At 49.2% G+C, this 19,174-nt stretch overlaps 1 protein-coding gene across 3 annotated transcripts in view; it reads left to right on the forward strand.

Annotated features, from left to right (window-relative positions):
- Nucleotides 1-11,045, forward strand: part of Nkain1 (sodium/potassium transporting ATPase interacting 1) — a 42,135-nt gene extending 31,090 nt beyond the window's left edge. The window contains exons 2-7 of one of the 3 annotated variants that reach the window (XR_015452759.1): nucleotides 3,169-3,306; nucleotides 6,024-6,104; nucleotides 7,476-7,689; nucleotides 8,324-8,384; nucleotides 8,890-8,971; nucleotides 9,113-11,045. Coding sequence is in view for 2 of the 3 variants with exons in the window: in XM_013074183.3 (XP_012929637.2) it covers nucleotides 3,169-3,306; nucleotides 6,024-6,104; nucleotides 7,492-7,689; nucleotides 8,324-8,384; nucleotides 8,890-8,971; nucleotides 9,113-9,122 (570 nt within the window). In the remaining variant the exon portion in view is untranslated. The remainder of the gene's footprint in view (nucleotides 1-3,168; nucleotides 3,307-6,023; nucleotides 6,105-7,475; nucleotides 7,690-8,323; nucleotides 8,385-8,889; nucleotides 8,972-9,112) is intronic. The other 2 variants (XM_013074183.3, XM_013074185.3) reach the window with 2 other exon arrangements.
- The last annotated feature ends 8,129 nt before the right edge of the window (nucleotides 11,046-19,174 follow it).

The following is a 19,174-nucleotide window of genomic DNA, read 5'->3' on the forward strand; positions in this document are numbered from 1 at the left end:
GTATCTTACTTCCTCTCTCTCACACACATCCCAGGCGAGGAGCCTGGATAGAGGAGGACATGTCAGGTGCCAATGGATGGAGGTTGGAGTGGCTGTTGGAGGTGAGGGGGGGGGAGGCCGAGGCGGGGCTGGGTGGGGCGGAGCAGCAGGGGCAGACCGGCCAATCCAGGAGGTCTTCCTGCTGAAGGAGGGAACTGAGCTGCACTCGACTACTAGCAAGGGCTTGGAGAGAGGAAAAGGAAGTGAATGTAGGACTTGGGTTGTCGTTTCAGCCACTCTGAGGCAGGCACTGACAGGGAATAAGCATTGTTATGGACCCTGGTCGACCTCCAGGGCCTAACTAAGCAGCTTAGACTGTTCGGTCTTCTATTAATTGGCCACCGTTTACCACATTCAGTTGTCTACTAGTTTATGTGATGTCTTCAGAGCCTCACTATAACTTGGCAGCAAGTTGTATTTAGAGTTGAAGAAATAGGTTCAGAGAAGGAGAGCGACTTGCTCTAGGCCACACAGCAGGGCTGTATGTGAACTGAGTTGGAGTAACTCCAATGCTGTGCTGTTGTTGTTGTTATTATTATTATTATTATTATTATTATTATTAATAGGGGTTTTGAGTAGGGGCCAGGGTGGGGTGGGGTATATTATCTCTCTATTGGACATATTTGGGAAAAACATCTCTGCAGTTACACCTTCAGTATCACTGTCAGTCTCCTTCATCCTCTGATGGGGACTTTCTTCCCTAGGAGCAAGTACTGGTGGAGGTGAGAATGTCAAGCTGGACCCCAAGCCATGGGCACTGCCAAGGCTGGGCTGAGTCGGGGAGAAGGGGAAAGATTGGAAGTGGTAGAAGAGTCCTTGGGCTGGGGAGCAGCAGCAAGAAACCATGGAATGGCCCTGGATGGGCCTGGGGAGTTTCTCCCCCAAGGTCACCAGACCAGGCAGAGCTGGACTGTGTAATCACGTGACTCCTGTGTAGGGGAGACGAGCTCAAGTCCCGGCAGGCAAAGTGACCTGCCCAAAGTAACTCAGCAGTCAGGGGCAGACTCTGTCGGGACCTGCACCTTTTCACTTCCAAACCAGTGCCACTGGCAAAGGTATTCTTTGGTGCCCAGGTGAAACAGGTGGCAGAGAAAGGCCTAATCTGTCTCCTGCTGTGCGACCTTGGGCAGGTCGCTTCCCCTTTCTGAGCTTCATGTTCTCTTTCCTCCAAAATGAGACAATGATCCCATCCTTGCTTTTCTGCCAAGGACTATCCAGTGAGAGATGAACTTGGAAAGCTCTTTACCATCTGCAGTCCTGGGAGGGGAGCCACCAACAAGAGGCAGGCTGGCATCAGGTGAGGAGGTGCCAGGGCTGGATCTGCCACCACCAGGCCTCCTTCATGCTCTCATCCAAGCCTGCAGCTTCGTTGGTTGCTGCCCAAGCTTCACCATCTGTGTGGTGGTATCAGCACCACCTCTTGCCTCCCTGCCAGGAAAAGCCTTCTGGGATCTCCTCCCTTGGTCAGAATCCCCACCCCAAGCCCCAGACGCTCTTTTGTTCCCTTTATTTGAGTCAGGACTATTGGTTACAAGGGACAGAAATGAGAAGTATAAGGCGGGAGATTGCATTAGACACACTAGATCCTAAGACCCAAACTGTGTCGCCAGGACACTGCCCTTGTTTGCTCCCTTTCCTCCCACAGCCCCTCAGCTATGGCCTCTAGGGCAGGCCATCCTCCTGGGTGACAAAGGTGACCACAAACACCTCCAGGCTGATACCACTTCCACTCGGGTATCCTGGCAGGCAGAGAGCAGCCATGTCCCAATTGTCCCCACAGATATCCAGAATGACACTCAGGGGTGGGGGCAGGGGCCACCCACTTAGGATGAGTGCTAAGCCTAAAACCATTACTGGGTCTTGGCTGGGCCTGAGTTACCTGCCCACCCCACAACCTAGAAATGAACCCAACCCCACACAAGCCCCATGGACAGTGGTAGAAGGTGGTTCTGAAAAACAGATGAAGTCTGTCACCTGAAGAAGGAACGTTGGACAGCCAAACATAATAGTTATCCTTGGCACTGTTGTTTCTAAGTATATTAGCTAAAAAATCAAACCAGGCCCTCCTGGGGAGTGTCAATTGTGTCCTGTATGTATCAGGTACCTTTTGCTGCATAACAAGTCACTCCAAGACATTACAAGTTTTTGTTGTTGTTGCTGTTACCAGGGATCGAACTTGGGACCTTTCACTTTCAAGACAGGCGGCAGAACCACTGAGCTAAATCCCCAGCCCGACATTACGGTTTTAAATAGACATTTTGTGTAGCTCGAGATTCTGTGATGAGTGGGGCACTTGTTCTGGGGTGGGCTGTGTGTTTGGTCACCTAGCGCATGAGCAGTCTGGAGGATGGTCTTGCTCACATATTTGGTGGTTGCCTGTCAGCAGGGTGCCTCTGTTCTCTCCCGTGTGTTTTTGGGCCTCCAGCAGTTCACCTTGGGAGTCCCTCACATGGTTCTCTCTGTTACATACTGTGCATTTTCCCAGCCTTCCCTTGTATCATTTGCTAAAGTTCCATTGGGCAAGGCTGGTCACATGACCCAGCACAGCCTTACCAAAGTGCCAAAGTGCACAGAAATAGGAAGAGGAAGAATGTGGGGTCAGTTCTGCAATCTGCTAGAACTCCCTCAGGAAAAGAAGTGGGGGAAAAATCCCTTCTCTGTGGCCCAGGGTTCCCATGGGCCAGGACAACCCCTGGTGAAGTGTCCTTGGAAGGAGTGACTCAGGCACAAGGATGTCCCTTGGCCCTGCAAGCCTGTGGCTTAGCCTCTCTCTCACCTGCTGGGACAGCCAGTCTGAGACCTGGCCCCACCAGACTCCCCACAAGGAGAAGGGGCGGAGTTCCAGTGGCCAGTGGGCCTCCTGGGCAGGAAGACAGTGTTCTGAACCCTGGCTCCTGGCTCCCTACAGCTCATCCCAAAAATGATGCTCAGGCTTAGGAACCCCCACCCTGCCCCCATAGACTTGCCCCTGAAGAAGCTCCCAACTCCCAGCATCCTTTTGGTGTGAAGAGCTGGATGACTGAGACTTGTGCCCATTACCATGGTAACTGATGTCACCTGTTCCACAAGGTTAGGGAGGAGTCCCTGTCCTCCACGGGTGACAGTGGACTCAGCCTATCTTTTCCACAGGTGGCTGCACTGCAGCGGCAGATCTTTGACTTCCTGGGCTACCAGTGGGCTCCCATCCTGGCCAACTTCCTGCATATCATGGCAGTTATCCTGGGCATCTTTGGCACTGTGCAGTACCGCTCCCGGTATCTCATCCTGGTATGGTTCACCTAGCCCCTTCCCATGCTGGGCCCCTCTTCTCACCCCTGTCCACCCCACTCTCCCTGCCCCTCTAGCCAGAACTATTCCCCAACCCTGGGCACCCAGACTGGCTTGTCTTGGCTCCAGCCCCAGGGGATGAATGCCCAAATCCCAACACTGCTTTGCTTGGAGGAGACCATTTTTCTTCAGAGATTTCCCGGAGAAATAATCCAAACATAAGCAAGACAGATCACTTAGCAGGAACCTTGTATGCACCAGGCACACTGCTGTTTCACATGCTTTATCTCATCTTTACAACAGTCCTATGAGGTCTGTCCTGCCATCTCCATTTTCCAGATGAGGAAGCAGAGACTCAGAAAGGTTGCGAGCCTTCCTAAAGCCACACAGCTAGTAAAGGCAGGGCCAGGATTAGAGCTTCAGATCTGCAGTGTCTTCCCTGTCACCAAGCTGCCTCAGCAAACCAGGGGGCACAGACCAAGGAGGGGGGTGGGCCTCATCTTATCCAGTTTCTCAGGGTACTGAGAAACTTCAGGAGACTTGGCTTTTGTCCCTGCTTAGTGATATGTGCATCAAGGACATGGTCTGGAGCAGCTGCTGTGGCCTGCACTCAAGCTCCAGGGGTCTGATTTTGTCCCTTCTCCCACTTCCTCTTTCCAGGCCGTGGTCCTCCACAATCTCTCAAACTCCTGTTTCCAGCTAGACTCACCTTGTGGTCCCTGCTGATTTTCAGGGGCCCCTGCAAGGGCTTCTGGGAGTTTTCCACTAAATCTACTGAGTGTGTGCCTCACAGTTACCATGACAATGGCAGGCAATGCCCTGCCAGCAAAAGCCCCCCTACAGCCACTCTAGGACTTCACCTCCCAGGAGCCAGGTGGCAGGGTCCTGTGGAGCTCTACATCCCCTGACGTAGGACACTTTGGACCAGTTCTCAGGAGAGCCCTGAGAGGCACTGTCGACTGTGCTGTTCAGCAGGTGGCAGCCACGCAGGTGCAGGCACGGGGCTTGTGTGGAGCATCCAGCTTCCAAGCCTCCTCTGCCCTGCCCTCTCTAGCTTTCGGCTGTGGCTGGGATGCTGTTCTCCTGAGAGGTGGTCACATCTGGGAGGGGGAATACTTAGGGGCTGAGAGGTCCCAGTGCTTCCCTCACCATGCAGCTCCAGACTCTCACTAGCCAGGTGCAGAGATTAATGGGGCCGCACGCACTGACCTGGGCCACTCAGGAGCAGTTTACAGAGCAAGGAGGGAGGATAGTGGCAAAATGAGTGGGCTAGGGGATGGGGCTCCCTTTCCATCTTGGAGATTCAGCTTGCTCTGCTCACCTCAGCCTTTCGCCAGGCCCCACATATTCCTCTGCCCCCACCTCCCCTGGGCCCCTCATACCAGCCCCAAGCATGTGTGAGAGGATGTCACCCTCATTCTCAGGCACCAGGCTTCAGGATGACTTCCTGTTTCTTTTGGTCCAAAGTTCTCAGTATCTTTAAACTACTGCTGACTCTACCCTCTCATGGAGGATCACAGCCACTTACAACAGTTCAGGCTTCATGGGGCTGAGTGTGTAATTCAGTGGTAGAGGACTTGCTTAGCACGCTCAAGGCCCTGGGTTCCATCCTCAGCACTGGGGGAAAAAAAAATCTTTCAGGTTGGGGATTTGGCTCAGTGGCACCATGCTTGCCTCAAAAGTGCAAGGTCCTGAGTTTGAGCCCCATTACCACAAAAAAAGTCCTCCTATGAAATAAAGTGAATCCTCATTCTTCCCCCCTACTCTTAATAAATGCCAGCTCTCAGCTTCAGGCCTTCTGACCACGCACCTCCATTTAACAGCTATGGCCTAACAGGAATACTTTCCATACCACTTCCTGTGGTCCAGTGGTCACCGAATGCTACATAATCTGCACTGCCAGGCACTCATGTTGCATGGTGAATGAGGCAGATGAGGCCCTTGCCCTCTAGTGGTTTGCCATCTGGAGTATGCTCTAGTGTGTCATCCAAGTCACAATTTGGGGTTGTTTAAACAGCTCCTGAACAACATCCCTAGAAACTCAGAATCAGTAAATCTGGAAGCAGGACTTAGGAATCTATATATATTTTTTTCTTTTAATTAAGAGATGAGGTCTCACCAGAGGCTGAGGCAGGAGGATTGCTATGAGCTCAAGGCCAGCCTGTGCCACATAGTTCAAGGCCACTCTGAACTACATAGTGAGACCTTGCATTAAAAAAAAAGAGAAATGAGGTCTCACTAAGTTTCCCAGGCTGGCTTTGAACTCCTGGGCTCAAGCAATCCCCCTGCCTCAGCCTCCCGAGCAGCTAGGACCACAGGTGAGCACCACTGCCCCCAGCTGGAATCTGCATTCTTAACAAGTTCCCCGAGTGATTCTAGTACATTCTACAGACCTCCATCCTAGTGGAAATTTTTAACAAAGTGGATAGGACTTGGACTGGCATGCCAGCCCTCCCAATTGCTTGCTGTGTGATTTTGGAAAGCCTGAACCTCTCAGCCTTAGCTAAGTGGTTTCTAGGAGGACAAAGCCCGCCTTGCAGGGCTGTGGTAAGGACTGGATGGATGTGAAGATGACTTGTAAATGATAGTGTGCTCTCTGGGGTGTTACCATGCTTTTCCCTGCAAAGGTCTCCTCCACCCTTGGCCTCCATCTCCATTGACTCACCCCCCTCCCCACTCCCCAGGCCCCACCCTGAACCCACCTCTGCTTTCCCCAGTATGCAGCCTGGCTGGTGCTCTGGGTTGGCTGGAATGCATTTATCATCTGCTTCTACCTGGAGGTTGGACAGCTGTCCCAGGTAAGCCTCAGGCCTGGCAGTGCCCTAAGGCAGAGCCTGACTTTTCCCATCCCTACCCCAGGGCTCTTGGTGTGGTGTAGGCCTGGGGTGTCATCTCTGGAGACCTCCCTGCCTCTATACACTCAAGTAATCTGTGCAACACTCCCCCCCCCATTTTTATTTCTGTCTCCTCTGCTCTTCTCAGAAACTATGATGGAACAGGTGAGGCTAAAGAGCAGTCCAAGTAAAGATGGGCCAGGGATCCCAGTTGATCAGAAGCTCAGTAAACAGCAACAGCATGTGTTGGCCAAGAAAGCTACTCTTAGGCCCCATGAATAGCAATCGAATGTTCAGAGCAAGGGGAGTGAAAATGCTATGCACTTTGTTCAGCTTAGACTCAAAGATTTGGGTCAGTGCTGATCGATAATTTTCAGAAGGGATAGAACCAGTTAGTGTTTGTTCAGGGAACAATGAGCAGACTTTGTCACATGGAGAACTTTTAAAGCACATTTGTTTAGCTTGATGACCAAGCCCAGAAAGACACTGCTTCTGTTTTTAGGTTCGTTTTTTTTTTGGTACCGGGGATCAAACTCAGGTCCCTGTGCTTGTGAAGCAGGTGGCGGAAGCGCTGAGCTAAATCCCCAGCCCACTTCTTCTGTTTTTAAATAAAGGAGGCAAAATATGTGAGTAAGAGCTTTGGCTTTCTGGTTTAACCTTAATACATTCAAAACCCAGCTCTAATATTTCCCAGCAGTGTGGCCCCAGGCCATGGCTCGTCCTCTCTGAGCTTCCCTTCCTCCTCCAGTAAGTGGAGATAGCAGTATCCTCAGCTTCATGTGGTTGCTGAGGGGGCGTAGCGAGAGCTCACACCTGAGTGGCCAGCACACAGTGAGTCTCAGTCTGACTGAAAGTTGTTGAGCTCAGGCTGCCACCTGGGCAAGAACTTCCGCTGTAGCCCAGCCCTTTCTCCATGTAACAAAAGGGGAGACCAAGGACACAAGAGAGGAGAGATGTGCCCCGCAACACACAGGGAAAGCGGTGGAGAGTGGGCCGTGAAGGGGCCCGTACTGAGCATTTCACCAGCCACTGGAGAGTTGCCCCCTACACACACAAACACACACACACACATATACACAAACACACATACACACACACACACACTGTTAATGTCCCTTGTATCCCTGAAATTCTGACTCTCCCTTAAGGTAAGCGCCAACCCTTTCCAACTCAGCGATGAAGTGTGAGGCCTGTATGATCATCAATTGCCACCTGCTGGCCAAACACGGACTTGCAAGTGCAATCCTCATTCTTTTCCCAAATCACCCGAGAGGGGGCTGCTTGCGTAGATCCAAGTGTGCTGTATAACTCCCCTCCCCCCGCTCAGTATCCCAGGCCCCTCTGCCCCCAGGACCGGGACTTCATCATGACCTTCAATACATCGCTGCACCGCTCCTGGTGGATGGAGAACGGACCCGGCTGCCTGGTGACCCCCGTTCTGAACTCCCGCCTGGCCCTGGAGGACCATCATGTCATCTCTGTCACCGGCTGCCTGCTGGACTATCCCTACATCGAAGCCCTCAGCAGTGCCCTGCAGATCTTCCTGGCAGTGAGTCGCTCACCCCACACAAACTCTCAGAGGGGTGGGCTCCATCCCAACCCCTCTCTTTATCTGTAGTTAAGAGGAGACACACTTAGGTCTCCCAGCCTACCTGTGCTTCTGCCTGGACCTGGTTCCAAACCTTGTGCCACCTCTCTTCACCTCTGCCTAACCCCTGTGCCAAGAGTGGGTGGGCTTAATGAATGCGATGAGGCATCAGATCATGAGTCTGCCCACCACCACCCACCCACCCACCAACCCACCATTGTATACCTTTTCTAAGTTTATGTCCTTATTCACAAAAGGAACCTAGTAGAGTTGTGAGAATAGGAAGGTGCTCCAAGTTGGTAGGAATCCCGTTTCCAAGAGGCCAGCCCCATTCTAGACACTTTATACACACACACAGACACATAATCTTAACAGGCTGGGCTCAAAGGGGCAATTACTTATCAGAAGCCACACTCCAGGAATGAAGAAGGGGACCCAGTGTGCTGGACTTTTAAGTGTAGGCATTTAACCTGAAGTTGTGAAGGGTTTGTTTGCCTCAATCCAGGCCCGACACACCCCTTCCAATTTGGGGCGAGTGCGCAGGGGCCCAGGAGAAGATGCGCTCTCTCCCCTGACTTGTCGTCCCCTCTCCCAGCTGTTCGGCTTTGTGTTCGCCTGCTACGTGAGCAAAGTGTTCCTGGAGGAGGAGGACAGCTGTGAGTAAGGCGCCCACAGGGATGCGGGAAGCCTGGCCGGGCGCCACGCAGCGATTTTCAGCACCCTGGACAGGGCCTGGGAGGCCTTGCCTAGGGGAGCTCTGGGCCAGCCCGGGCCCCTCTCAGGGAGAGATGGCAGCAGTGGGTGGGATCTGCATAGCCAGCCAGACTAGGGCCTAGACATCCAGGTGCCCAGCCTACGGCCCCACCATCGCCTTTTTCCAATCTGGCCCCCACTCCATGGGGGGCGGGGTCTTGTCCCGCCTCCAGGGTCCCTCTTTCCTGTAGTCCCGCCTCCCTCCCAGGCTCTATAGTCTGGGAACTTGAGCCCCTGCTGGCCCGGCTCCCTCACAGGCCCATCCCCGCAGGCCAGGAGAAGATCCCGCCCCGAAGGCCCCACCTCATCCCCGCCTCTCCCGCTGGGCTTCCGGGGGATTCGGGGTCCTGCTACCGAGTCTTCCCTTTCAGGACCCAGCCTCTTAACTCGCCCCCTCCCCTTCCGCAGTTGATTTCATTGGTGGCTTTGACTCCTACGGATACCAGGCGCCACAGAAGACGTCGCATTTACAGCTGCAGCCTCTGTACACGTGGGTCCTGGCTTAGGGCTGGGTGCACGTGGAGGGACCGGCAGTTGAGTGAAGGGTGGAGTGGGGAGGGCAGCCGGATCTCTCTGCCCGCTTCGTCTCTGTCCGCATGCCTACCCCCTCATCCGCCTTTGTGTCCTGCAGGTCTGGGTAGCTTCCGACCCGCGCCCACTCCGGCACCCCGCCCTTGGAGGCAGGACTGACAGTGACTGCGGGGAGCTCCGGCCAAGATGGGCAAGCTCGCCCCCTGGCGTCTTGTGGACCGATTGCAGCCTGCGCGGCCTCAGCCGCTGAGCAGTGGAAGGAGCAGAATGGACTTGGCCCTACACAACCCGGACTTCTGGGGCCGGACCGGGGGAGGGCATCGCGGGGTTTGTATTTTTTTTTTATCTCAGCCTTGGCATATGCCAGGGCCTTCTTCCCTTCTCCAGTCTACCCCTTTCACCCTTCACCCAACATCTTGCCCTTGTCCAGAGAAAAACAGCAGGGCAGACAGACTCACCCCATCTCTTCACTCATTCACCAGCCTTGGTGAAAGCTACTGTGAACTAGGAGCAGGAGTCCTGGGTTCCAATCGCAGCTCTGTCACTGACACCTGGTGTGATATGTGGCAAAGCCCTTGCCCTCTCTGGGCCTTCGTTTCCCCACTCCAAGTAATTAAAATAATCCTTTAGCAGATGGACTCTTCTAGGCTTCTCCTTTGACTCTCAATCCCCTGGGCTAGGCTGGGATTGTAATCCCTACTTTCAGATGTGGAAACTAAGGCCCAGAGATGTAAAGTGATTTGCTTGAAGCCACACAGGTAAACTTGCGGTGGAGACAGGCCTTGAACACTGTGTACTTTGTCATTTCAGACTCCAAAGCCCAGTGCCTCCCTCTGGGTTCCATTTGCAAGCCCCCTTCCACCCTGGGCACTGTGCCACACACACACCACCACCCCCCCATGCCAGCACCTCTCTTAAAGCAATACACCCATTCGTTCTCTCGTTGGGAACCGGATGGGCAGAGCCCAAAGCCCTGAATTCATTCTAACACCCAGTGAAGCCTTCCTAGACTTAGCCTCCATCCACCCTTGGCAAACCTTCAAAGCCCCCTTCTCCAGGGAAATGGGGCTGCAAGTCCCGCTATGCCCTTCCAGGTCCTTGAGACCAGGTCTACTGCACCCAGGATCCCGTTCCCTCCTCTCCCGGCAACCCTGCCAACCTCTGATGGCTCCATCCACATCACCACTGTGGTTCCAGAGGGGAGTGTGGTGCATGCCTGTGATTCTAGCACTTGGGAGGCTGAGGCAGGGACATCACCATAAGTTCAAGGCCAGCCTGGGCTGCATAGTGAAACCCTGTCTCAAAAAAACAAACAAAATGCCCAGAAGGAATTCTGAAGGGGCAGAATGAGGGCATGGATAATAGAGGTGTATCAGAAGGACCAGCACTCCAATCTTCCTGAGGGGAAATAAAGGTGAGAGCACTTCTTCACCACCTCCCTGCACAGGCACCCCTGGGGATCCTGTAACCTAGCACTGCCTGATTCGTCCACAGAGGAGAAGGTCAGGGTGAGCACCCAGGTCTGTGCAATGGGAGCAGCCCAGGGTTATGAAGGAAGATGGGAGACACAGGGAAGGCGGAGGGAAACCCAGACGGGACGGTCTGCACACCTGAGCCTGTTTGTGGTGACCGTGGCCCTTCTCCTCACCCGATCTTGATCTAGAATGGCAACCCCACCCCACCACCCCATCTGTAGTGCGGTGTGACTTTGGCCACCGCGGGCACTAAGGCACCAACCGGTCAGCCTAACCAGTGCTGAGTACAGCTCAAGAGGGGTCAGTTTTCATGGAGCTGGGCCAAGCCCCTGGTACTGGTCCAGCTCCTGCCTGCAGCCCTCACCCCTCCCATCCTCATTCTCCAGGCCTCTTCCTACTCAACGGGTAACCCACTGGTGCTCTGGAGCTGTTTGTTTTTATAAACTGGTTTTCTCCAGGAGACCAGGTTCTCTTCTCACTGGAACCTTGCTAGGCCAGGAGTGTTCCTCTGGCTTCTGTGCAAGTGAGTTGATTAAAGACGGTGTTTTCTTTTCTGTCTTCCTGTCCTGCCCTCTCCTCAGGGAAAAGTGCCCTGCCCCAGAGTGGGCAGGACTGGGAAGCCATATCCTCATTAATGTATTTTCCTAGACATTGGCTGAGTGGCTCTTGGCAAGTCACTTTCTTATCTAAAAAACAAAAACACAAAGGTCAGCTAAGGCAATGGGTTCCCAAACCTGGCCTCACAACCCCTAGGAGAGCTTTCTGTTTGTTTTTCTAAGTGCATATTGGGTTGGTGCTCCCAACTCTCCTTTGCATCTTGGCTGTGTCCTCTGTCTGACAGTTCGGTTCCTGGCTTGAAGTGAGCTGGCAGACTCTGCCCTTGACAAATTTCTACACCTGCCCTTGACATCGTGGAACATTTTCTCATGACACAGTCCAAGAATCAGTATTTTTATTTTTTTTTCCCTGCCTTCGGTACCACGGATTGAACTCGGGACCTTGCCCTTGTAAGGCAGGCAGCAGAACCACTGAGCTAAATCCCCAGCAGTATTTTTAATTTTTAAATTGTGTTAATGAACATGTAATAGTAGAATCCAGACAGTTGGGATATTCATATCTTTCTGTGATATTCACTTCTTTTAAGAATTACACATATGGTCTGGGGATTTAGCTCAGTGGTTCCGGTGCCTGCCTCGCAAGCGCAAGGACCCAAGTTCGATCCCCAGTACCAAAAAAAAAAAGAATTACACATATAATATTTTCCTATTTTCATGTAAATGGCAAAATATTTTACTTATGTTCAGCCCACTGCTTCTTCCACGTGACTCAGCCCTGGGAATCCAATCCCCATCACCCATGTGGAGCTGCACCTGTGACTTGTGCCTCTGTGCTCACAGAAGGATGCCCAGCTCTGTGTGCAGCCCCTGTGGGCCATGCCAGGCCATCAGTAAAGAGGGAAATAAGTTGGACCCTGGCTTCATGGAGTTCCTGGTTGAATGTCAGTGCTCTAGCCAGGCCCAGATGATCCAAGATAACCTTGCCATCTCAAAGCCCTTACTTTAATCAACAGTCTGTAGAAATCCCTTCTGTTATGTGACATATTCACAGGTTCCAGGGGTTGGGATGTGGAGATACCTGGGGGCCATTATTCTGCCTTCCTTAGGGAAAGAGTTGGTCAAACCAGGGTGCATCAGCCTGATGTCAGAACAATGGGGATCTACTGAAGGATTTTGCTCATGCGCTACTCAATTAGAGATCTACTTCACAGAGAACCAGCAGGGCTGAAGGGTGGCTTGAGGAAAGTGGGACACTGTTTTGTCTGCAGGAGGCTGAGAGTTTCTTCTGTGTGCAGCCTGTGTTCTGGGGGTGGTGTGTGATGAACTCCATGCATCTGAACATGGGAGAGCTAACACAGCAATGACCAGCCAAATCCAGGCTAAGCACTCGGGAACCGGTCTAGCTGGTCTGCCCAGGAAGTGAAGTGTTGCCCTCCCATCCTGCCATCCCTGAGCCATCTCTCAGCAGCTGCTGCACACAAGAAGCATCCAGGTAGCGGAGGTGGTACACACCCCCAATCCCAAGCCCCTGGGAAGGCAGGAGGATTGCTGTGAGTTTGAGGCCAGCCTGTACTACACAGTGAGACCCTGTCTTGATAAATAAATAAAAGAAACAACAGAATATAGCCAGGCACAGTGATACACATTCGTAATCCCAGCTACTCAGGAAGATCACAAGTTCAAGCCCAGCTTGCAATTTAGTGACTTAGACCCTGTCTCAAAAATTTAAAAAGGGCTTGAGATGTAGCTTAAGGTGAAGGCACTGGGTCTAATCCTCAGTACTGCATAAAAGAGGGATGGGGGACTGGGGATGTAGCCCAGTGTGAAGGCTCTGAGTTCAATCCCAAGTACCACACACATGCAAAAACAAACAAAAAACCCAAAACAATGACAACTGAGAAACAGGATAGACGTTGACCCAAGGTGCATTTGACAGGGCCAGGGATTTAGCTCAGTGGTTCCAGTGCCTGCTTCACAAGCACAAGGTCCCAAGTTCGATCCCTGGTACCAAAAAAAAAAAAAAAAAAGTAACCAAGGTGCATTTGGACAAATACAACAGATGACTGTGATTTATTGCTCTACTGTGGTTTCTTCAGTGCACTGGACTTCCGATCTTCAGCTTCCAGGCACAGTAGGGTTGAGGGAGGCCCCAACAACAAGGCCTTACTCCCTGTCAGGAAGGTTCATTGCTTCAAAGGGCCAGGGCAGTTTCTGGATCTTGTAGAGCAGAAATATCCCTAAATATCCAGATTCCCAAGCCCCAGTCACCTGGAGAAACAATGAACCCTGCAGGGCAGTGATGGGAATCTGGGTTTCTCACCAGTACCTGAAGGGATCCAGGTTTGGGAAGTCCTAGGTCCGAAAAGGCATTCAGACAGTTTTGAGCCTACCTGCTCTATCCTCATGGAGGCCCTGCCAGATTATACCTGTGGTTCTCTCATATCTAGAGATGGACTTTGAGAATATTTACCCAAAACAAAATTTTATATATAAATGTGATCCAAATATAAATAAATATATACATATGATCAAAATATACAGTAAATATTTGCATTTAAAAAATTTATTACAGTAAAAGATACATTACTATTAATCTCCCTCAAAATACAACCCCCTTTCATCGAATACACTTATGCCATCATTCCCACTACTTTCTGGAGTTCGGGAAGTTCTCTTGTGAGTTTGTTTGTGATTAGAATATACAGTGAGCAGTGTTGCCAGGTGCCATCCAGTGGAAAGGCAGACTCCATGCAATTAAGAACAAAAAAGGTGGGCCGGCATTTAGCTGAGTGGTTCTGTCTCCTGCCTTGGAAGGGCAAGGACCTGAGTTCAATCGCTGGTACCAAAAAAAAAAAAAAAAAAAAAAAAAAAAAGAATGAAAAAGGTGGAGTCACAACAGACCCAGCAGAAATCCAGAGGATCATCAATACCTACTTTGAGAACCTGTACTCTAATAAAATGGAAAACATAGAAGAAATGGACAGATTCCTAGATACATATGAATTGCCAAAATTAAATGAAGAAGATATAGAAATTCTAAACACCCCAATAACAATGAGTGAAATTGAATATGTAATAAAAATTTACCAACAAAAAAAATCCCAGGTCCTGATGGCTTCACTGCTGAATTCTACAAGACATTTAAAGAAGAACTATTGCCATTACTCTTTAAACTCATTAAGGAAATTGAAAGGGAAGCAATGCTTCCAAATTCATTCCTGGAAGCAAGTGTTACTTTGATTCCAAAACCAGGGAAAGACCCAACCCAAAAAGAGGACTACAGGCCAATCTCCCTAATGAACATAGATGCAAAAATCCTCAATAAGATACTGGCAAACAGAATACAAAGGGTCATCAAGAAGATCATATACCCTGACCAAGTCAGATATATCCCAGCGATGCAAGGATGGTTCAGCATAAGTAAATCAATAAATGTAATACACTATATTAACAGAGTCAAGGACAAAAACCATATGATCATCTCAATAGATGCAGAAAAGGCATTTAACAAAATCCAACACCCATTCATGAAAAAAACTCTACAGAAAATTGGAATAAAAGGTCTTTATCTCAACTTCATTAAGGCTATCTATGAAAAACCAACAGCCAACATCATACTAAATGGTCAAAAACTGAAAACTTTCACACTAAAATCAGGACCAAGACAAGGATATCACCACTTCTGTTCAATATAGTTCTGGAAACATTAGCCACAGCAACTAGAAAAGAGAAAGAAATAAAAGGAATAAAGATAGGAAAGGAAGAAGTTAAACTGTCATTATTTGCTGATGATATGATACTTTACATAGAAGACCCAAGAAACTTGGCTGAAAGACTTCTAGACTTAATTGACAGATTCAGTAGAGTAGCTGGATACAAGGTCAACACTCAAAAAACAATAGCCTTCTTATACACAAATAACAGACTTACTGAGAATGAAATTAGGGAAACAATTCCTTTTACAATAGCACCCTCCAAAAAAGAAATATCTAGGAATCAATCAAAAAAGGAAGCAAAAGACCTCTACAGTGAAAACTACAGCTCTCTGAAAAAGGAGATCAAGGAGGATATAGGAAAATTGAAAGACATCCCTTGTTCCTGGCTAGGAAGAGCCAATATAGTGAAAATGGCCCTGCTTCCAAAACTGCTATATAGATTTAACGCAATGCCAATTGAAATTCCAATATACTTCACAGAACTAGAGAAAACAATCCAAAAATTCATTTGGAACCATGGCTTCTTGGCCTTTTGGCTAAGATCAAGTGAAATTCATTTGGAACCAGAAGACACCTGGAATAGCAAAAGCAATTCTAGGCAACAGAGACATGGCTGGGGATATCACAATCCCCAACTTGAAACTATACTACAAAGCTACTGTGATAAAAACAGCATGGTACTGGCAAAGAAACAGACCCAAGGATCAGTGGAATAGATTAGAAGATGCAGAAACAACTCCAGACATACTCATCCACTTCATCTTTGACAAAGGAGCCAACCACCCTCATTGGAGGAAAGATAGTCTATTTAATAAATGGTGTTGGAAAAACTGGATTTCAAGACCCATACCTATCACCATGCACTAAACTGAGATCGAAGTGGATTAAAGACTTAAACATTCAGACAGAAACACTAAACTTGCTAAACTCTTGAAGACATTGGCATAGGAAAAGACTTTATGAACAAAACCTCAGTAGCATGGGAACCAGCACAAAGAATCAACAACTGGGATCTCATCTTATTAAAAAAGCTTCTGCACTGCAAGAGAAACTACCAACAGAGCTAAGAGACAACCTACAATGTGGGAAAAAATTTTTAGCCGCTGTACTTCAGACAAAGGACTACTATCTAGAATATATAAAAATTAGGGCTAAGGATTTAGCTCAGTGGTTCCGCTGCCTGCTTTGTAAGTGCAAGGTCCCAAGTTTGATCCCCAGTACCAAAAAAAAAAAAAGAAATGTAGAATATATAAAGAACTGAAAAACAAATCAGACCCCCCAAATTTAAGGACCCAATTCAAATATGGGCATCTGAAATGAACAGACATTTCTCAGACAAAGAAGTAAAAGCAGCAAGTAAATATATGAAAAACTGTTCAACATCACTGGAGAGATGCAGATGAAAACAACACAGATTCCACCTCACCCCAGAAAGAATGGCTGCTATCAAGAAATCAACCAATAACAAATGTCGTCGGGAGTGTGGGAGAAAGGAACCCTTCTCCATTGTTGGGAGTGCAGACTGGTGCAACCACTGTGGAAATCAGTATGGAGATACCTCAAAAAACTAGGACTAGAGGTCCCATTTGACCCCGCTATTCCCCTGCTGGGTATCTTCCCAAAAGAATTAAAAGAATCACACCACAGCGATATATGTGCACCCATGTTTATAGCAGGACAGTTCGCAATAGGTAAAGCTTGGAAACAACCCAAGTGCCCATCAACTAGAAATTGGATAAAGAAGATGTGAGCTTTTTTATAAAATGGAGTACTACTCAGCCATAAAGAATGAGAAACTAGAGACATTTATAGCTAAATGGATGCATATTGAGGCATACTCTTTGTGGGGTTTTTTGGTACCAGGGATGGAACTCGGGCCCTTGTGCTTGCAAAGCAGGCGGCAAAACTCTTAAGTGAAATAAATAGGACACACATGTGTAAATACCGACTAGTATCTCTAGTGTGAGAAACTGAAAGTGTAGATAAGGATTAAAATGATTTTAAAAAATTGATAATTTGAAATAGGGAAAAAAGGTGCAAAGGGGAAGTGGTAGGGCAAGGGGAAAGGAAAGAAGGGAAAGGAAAAATTATGAGAAAAGAAAAAAATGGAAACAAAGTCTATGTAAATAGGGAAGGGTGGAGGGGGTGAAGGGCGCACAGGTAATGGGGAAAAAATAAGAACAAAGATACATCATGTGCAGGTACAAGCACCCAATGATGAATGTAAACATATTGTATACCTAAAATGTACGAATAAAAGAATTTAAATGGAAAAAAAAAACAGGGCTGGGAGCCAGGCATGGTGGTGCACACCTATAATCCCAGCACTCTGAGAACCTGAAGCAGGATTAAAAATTCAAGCCCAACCCGGGCCATTTAGCAATTAAAAGAGACTGTGTCAGGGCCAGGGATTTAGGTCAGAGGTTCCACCACCTGCCTCGAAACCACAAGAACTCGAGTTCAATCCCCGGTACCAAAAAAAAAAAAAAGGAGAGAGACCCTGTGTCAACATGAGGGAGGCCTGAAAAAAATAAACTATAAATAAAATAAAAACATAACCCAATGTGACCCTGGGTTCCATCTCCAGTACCACACACACACTTACTTTTTTGTTTTGTTTTTTGGTACCAGCTATCAAACTCAGGACCTTGCACTTTCGAGGCAGGCGGCAGCACCACTGAGCTAAATCCCTGGCCCCACACTTGGTTTTAAATGCTTACAATGTTCCAGACTGACACTAACTCTCCTAATCTTCACAGTGACTGTGAAACAGCTGTTGTGATTCCCATTTTATAGATAAGGAAACTGAGACACAGTAAAAATTGACACAGGTGGTAAAGTTTCTGTGACGATGACTCCTGTTTGTTGAGTGCCTGACTGGGCATTTATCAGAAGCAGTATTGCTCAGCCTCCTTACCACTTCCAGCCAGGGTCCAGCTCTTGGGAATCATATCCAGGCCCTGGCAATGCTGGATAAGCAAAGGCTCTAGCACTGAGTTGCATCCCCAGCTTTTTTTTTTTTTTTCTTTGTAGTTCAGGTTGGCCTTAAACTTACTATGTAGCCCAGGCTCACCTTGAACGTCTCATGATTTTCCTGCCTCAGCCTCCCAAGTGCTGGGATTACAGTTATCCACCACCATGCCTGGCCTAAAATCTCATTTTGTTTTTTTTTGGTACTGGGGATCGAACTCGGGACTTTGTGCTTGAGAGGCTGGTGGTGGAACCACTGAGCTAAATCCCTGGCCCCTAAAATCTCATTTTTATATCAGGCTGTCACAGCAACACTTGCTGGCTGGTACTGACTATCTGCTGTCTCCAGACATCTAGCCTGGGAGACCACCCCCTCCAGTCTGGGAACCTCCAAATCCCTACCCTTCCCTGGCCCCTCATCCCATCCTGTAAGATAAAAGCTCCTGAATCACCATAGATGGGGATAGGGAGGCTTCAGGTTCCCAAGGTGAGGATGGTAGGTTGGGGAAAACTTGATCAGAAGAGTAGGGGTGGCACAGAGCTCTGGGCCAGGAAGCTGAGGTGCTTGTTTGTTTTGGCTTTGTTGAGGGAGCTGAGTTTTGTCTGTTTAGTGGCTCGATTTAGGCAAGTTAGCCTTTGTTCTGAGCCTCAATATTCCCCCCTGTAAGACAGCCCTAATAGTGTGTCCCTTGGGGCCAGAGGGGGCGAGGGTAAGACTTCCTGAGACTTCTTTGAGGTCTCCCTGGCCCAGGACCTCTCTGGGGTCTGCTCAGACTTTCCCACAGCAGCAACCCCCCTCCCTCTGCAGCACCAGCCTGCCTTCTTGGGATGGTAACAGGGAAGAGGTCTGTCCTTCTGGCACAGAGCTTGGCCCTAAGAATCAGTCACCATCTCCTTCTGCCTTGTTTCCGCTCCATGATCTGCCTGCAACCCTTGCCTGCCATGGTGATGTGTACTCCCATTCCTCCAAATTTAATATTTATTTATTATTTATTGTGGTACTAACTAGCGATCTGATCTAACCTAGAGTCTCTCTACCCCTGAGCTACATCCCCCCCAGGCTGGCCTTGTACTTGTGATCCTCTCCTCAGCCTCCTGAGTACCTGGGATTGTAAATGTGTGTCACTGCACACTCCCCCAAATTCAGTGCAACACATGCAGCCTCAAGTCCTAGTGTCCTAAGCCTTGCCTATACAGGGCTCAGCTTTGGAAAAGTGTAAGACAACTGTAAGGAAGTCACACCAGGTGTGATGGCTCACACCTGTGATCCCAGCATTGGGGAAGCTGGGGCAGGGGCATTGCTGTGAGTTCGAGCTGGGCTACATAACGAGTTCAAAGGCCAGCCTGGACTACATAGTGAGACCCTGTCTCGAACAAACAAACAAAAACTGTAAAGAAGTCAGGAGAATGGCCCCTAGGATTGCATTTTGATATTCTGGATCCA

This window comes from Heterocephalus glaber, unplaced genomic scaffold, assembly GCF_053883595.1.
Source record: "Heterocephalus glaber isolate CG9 unplaced genomic scaffold, H.glaber_assembly_v1.0 deba00001452, whole genome shotgun sequence".
NCBI classification, from domain to species: domain Eukaryota; kingdom Metazoa; phylum Chordata; class Mammalia; order Rodentia; family Bathyergidae; genus Heterocephalus; species Heterocephalus glaber.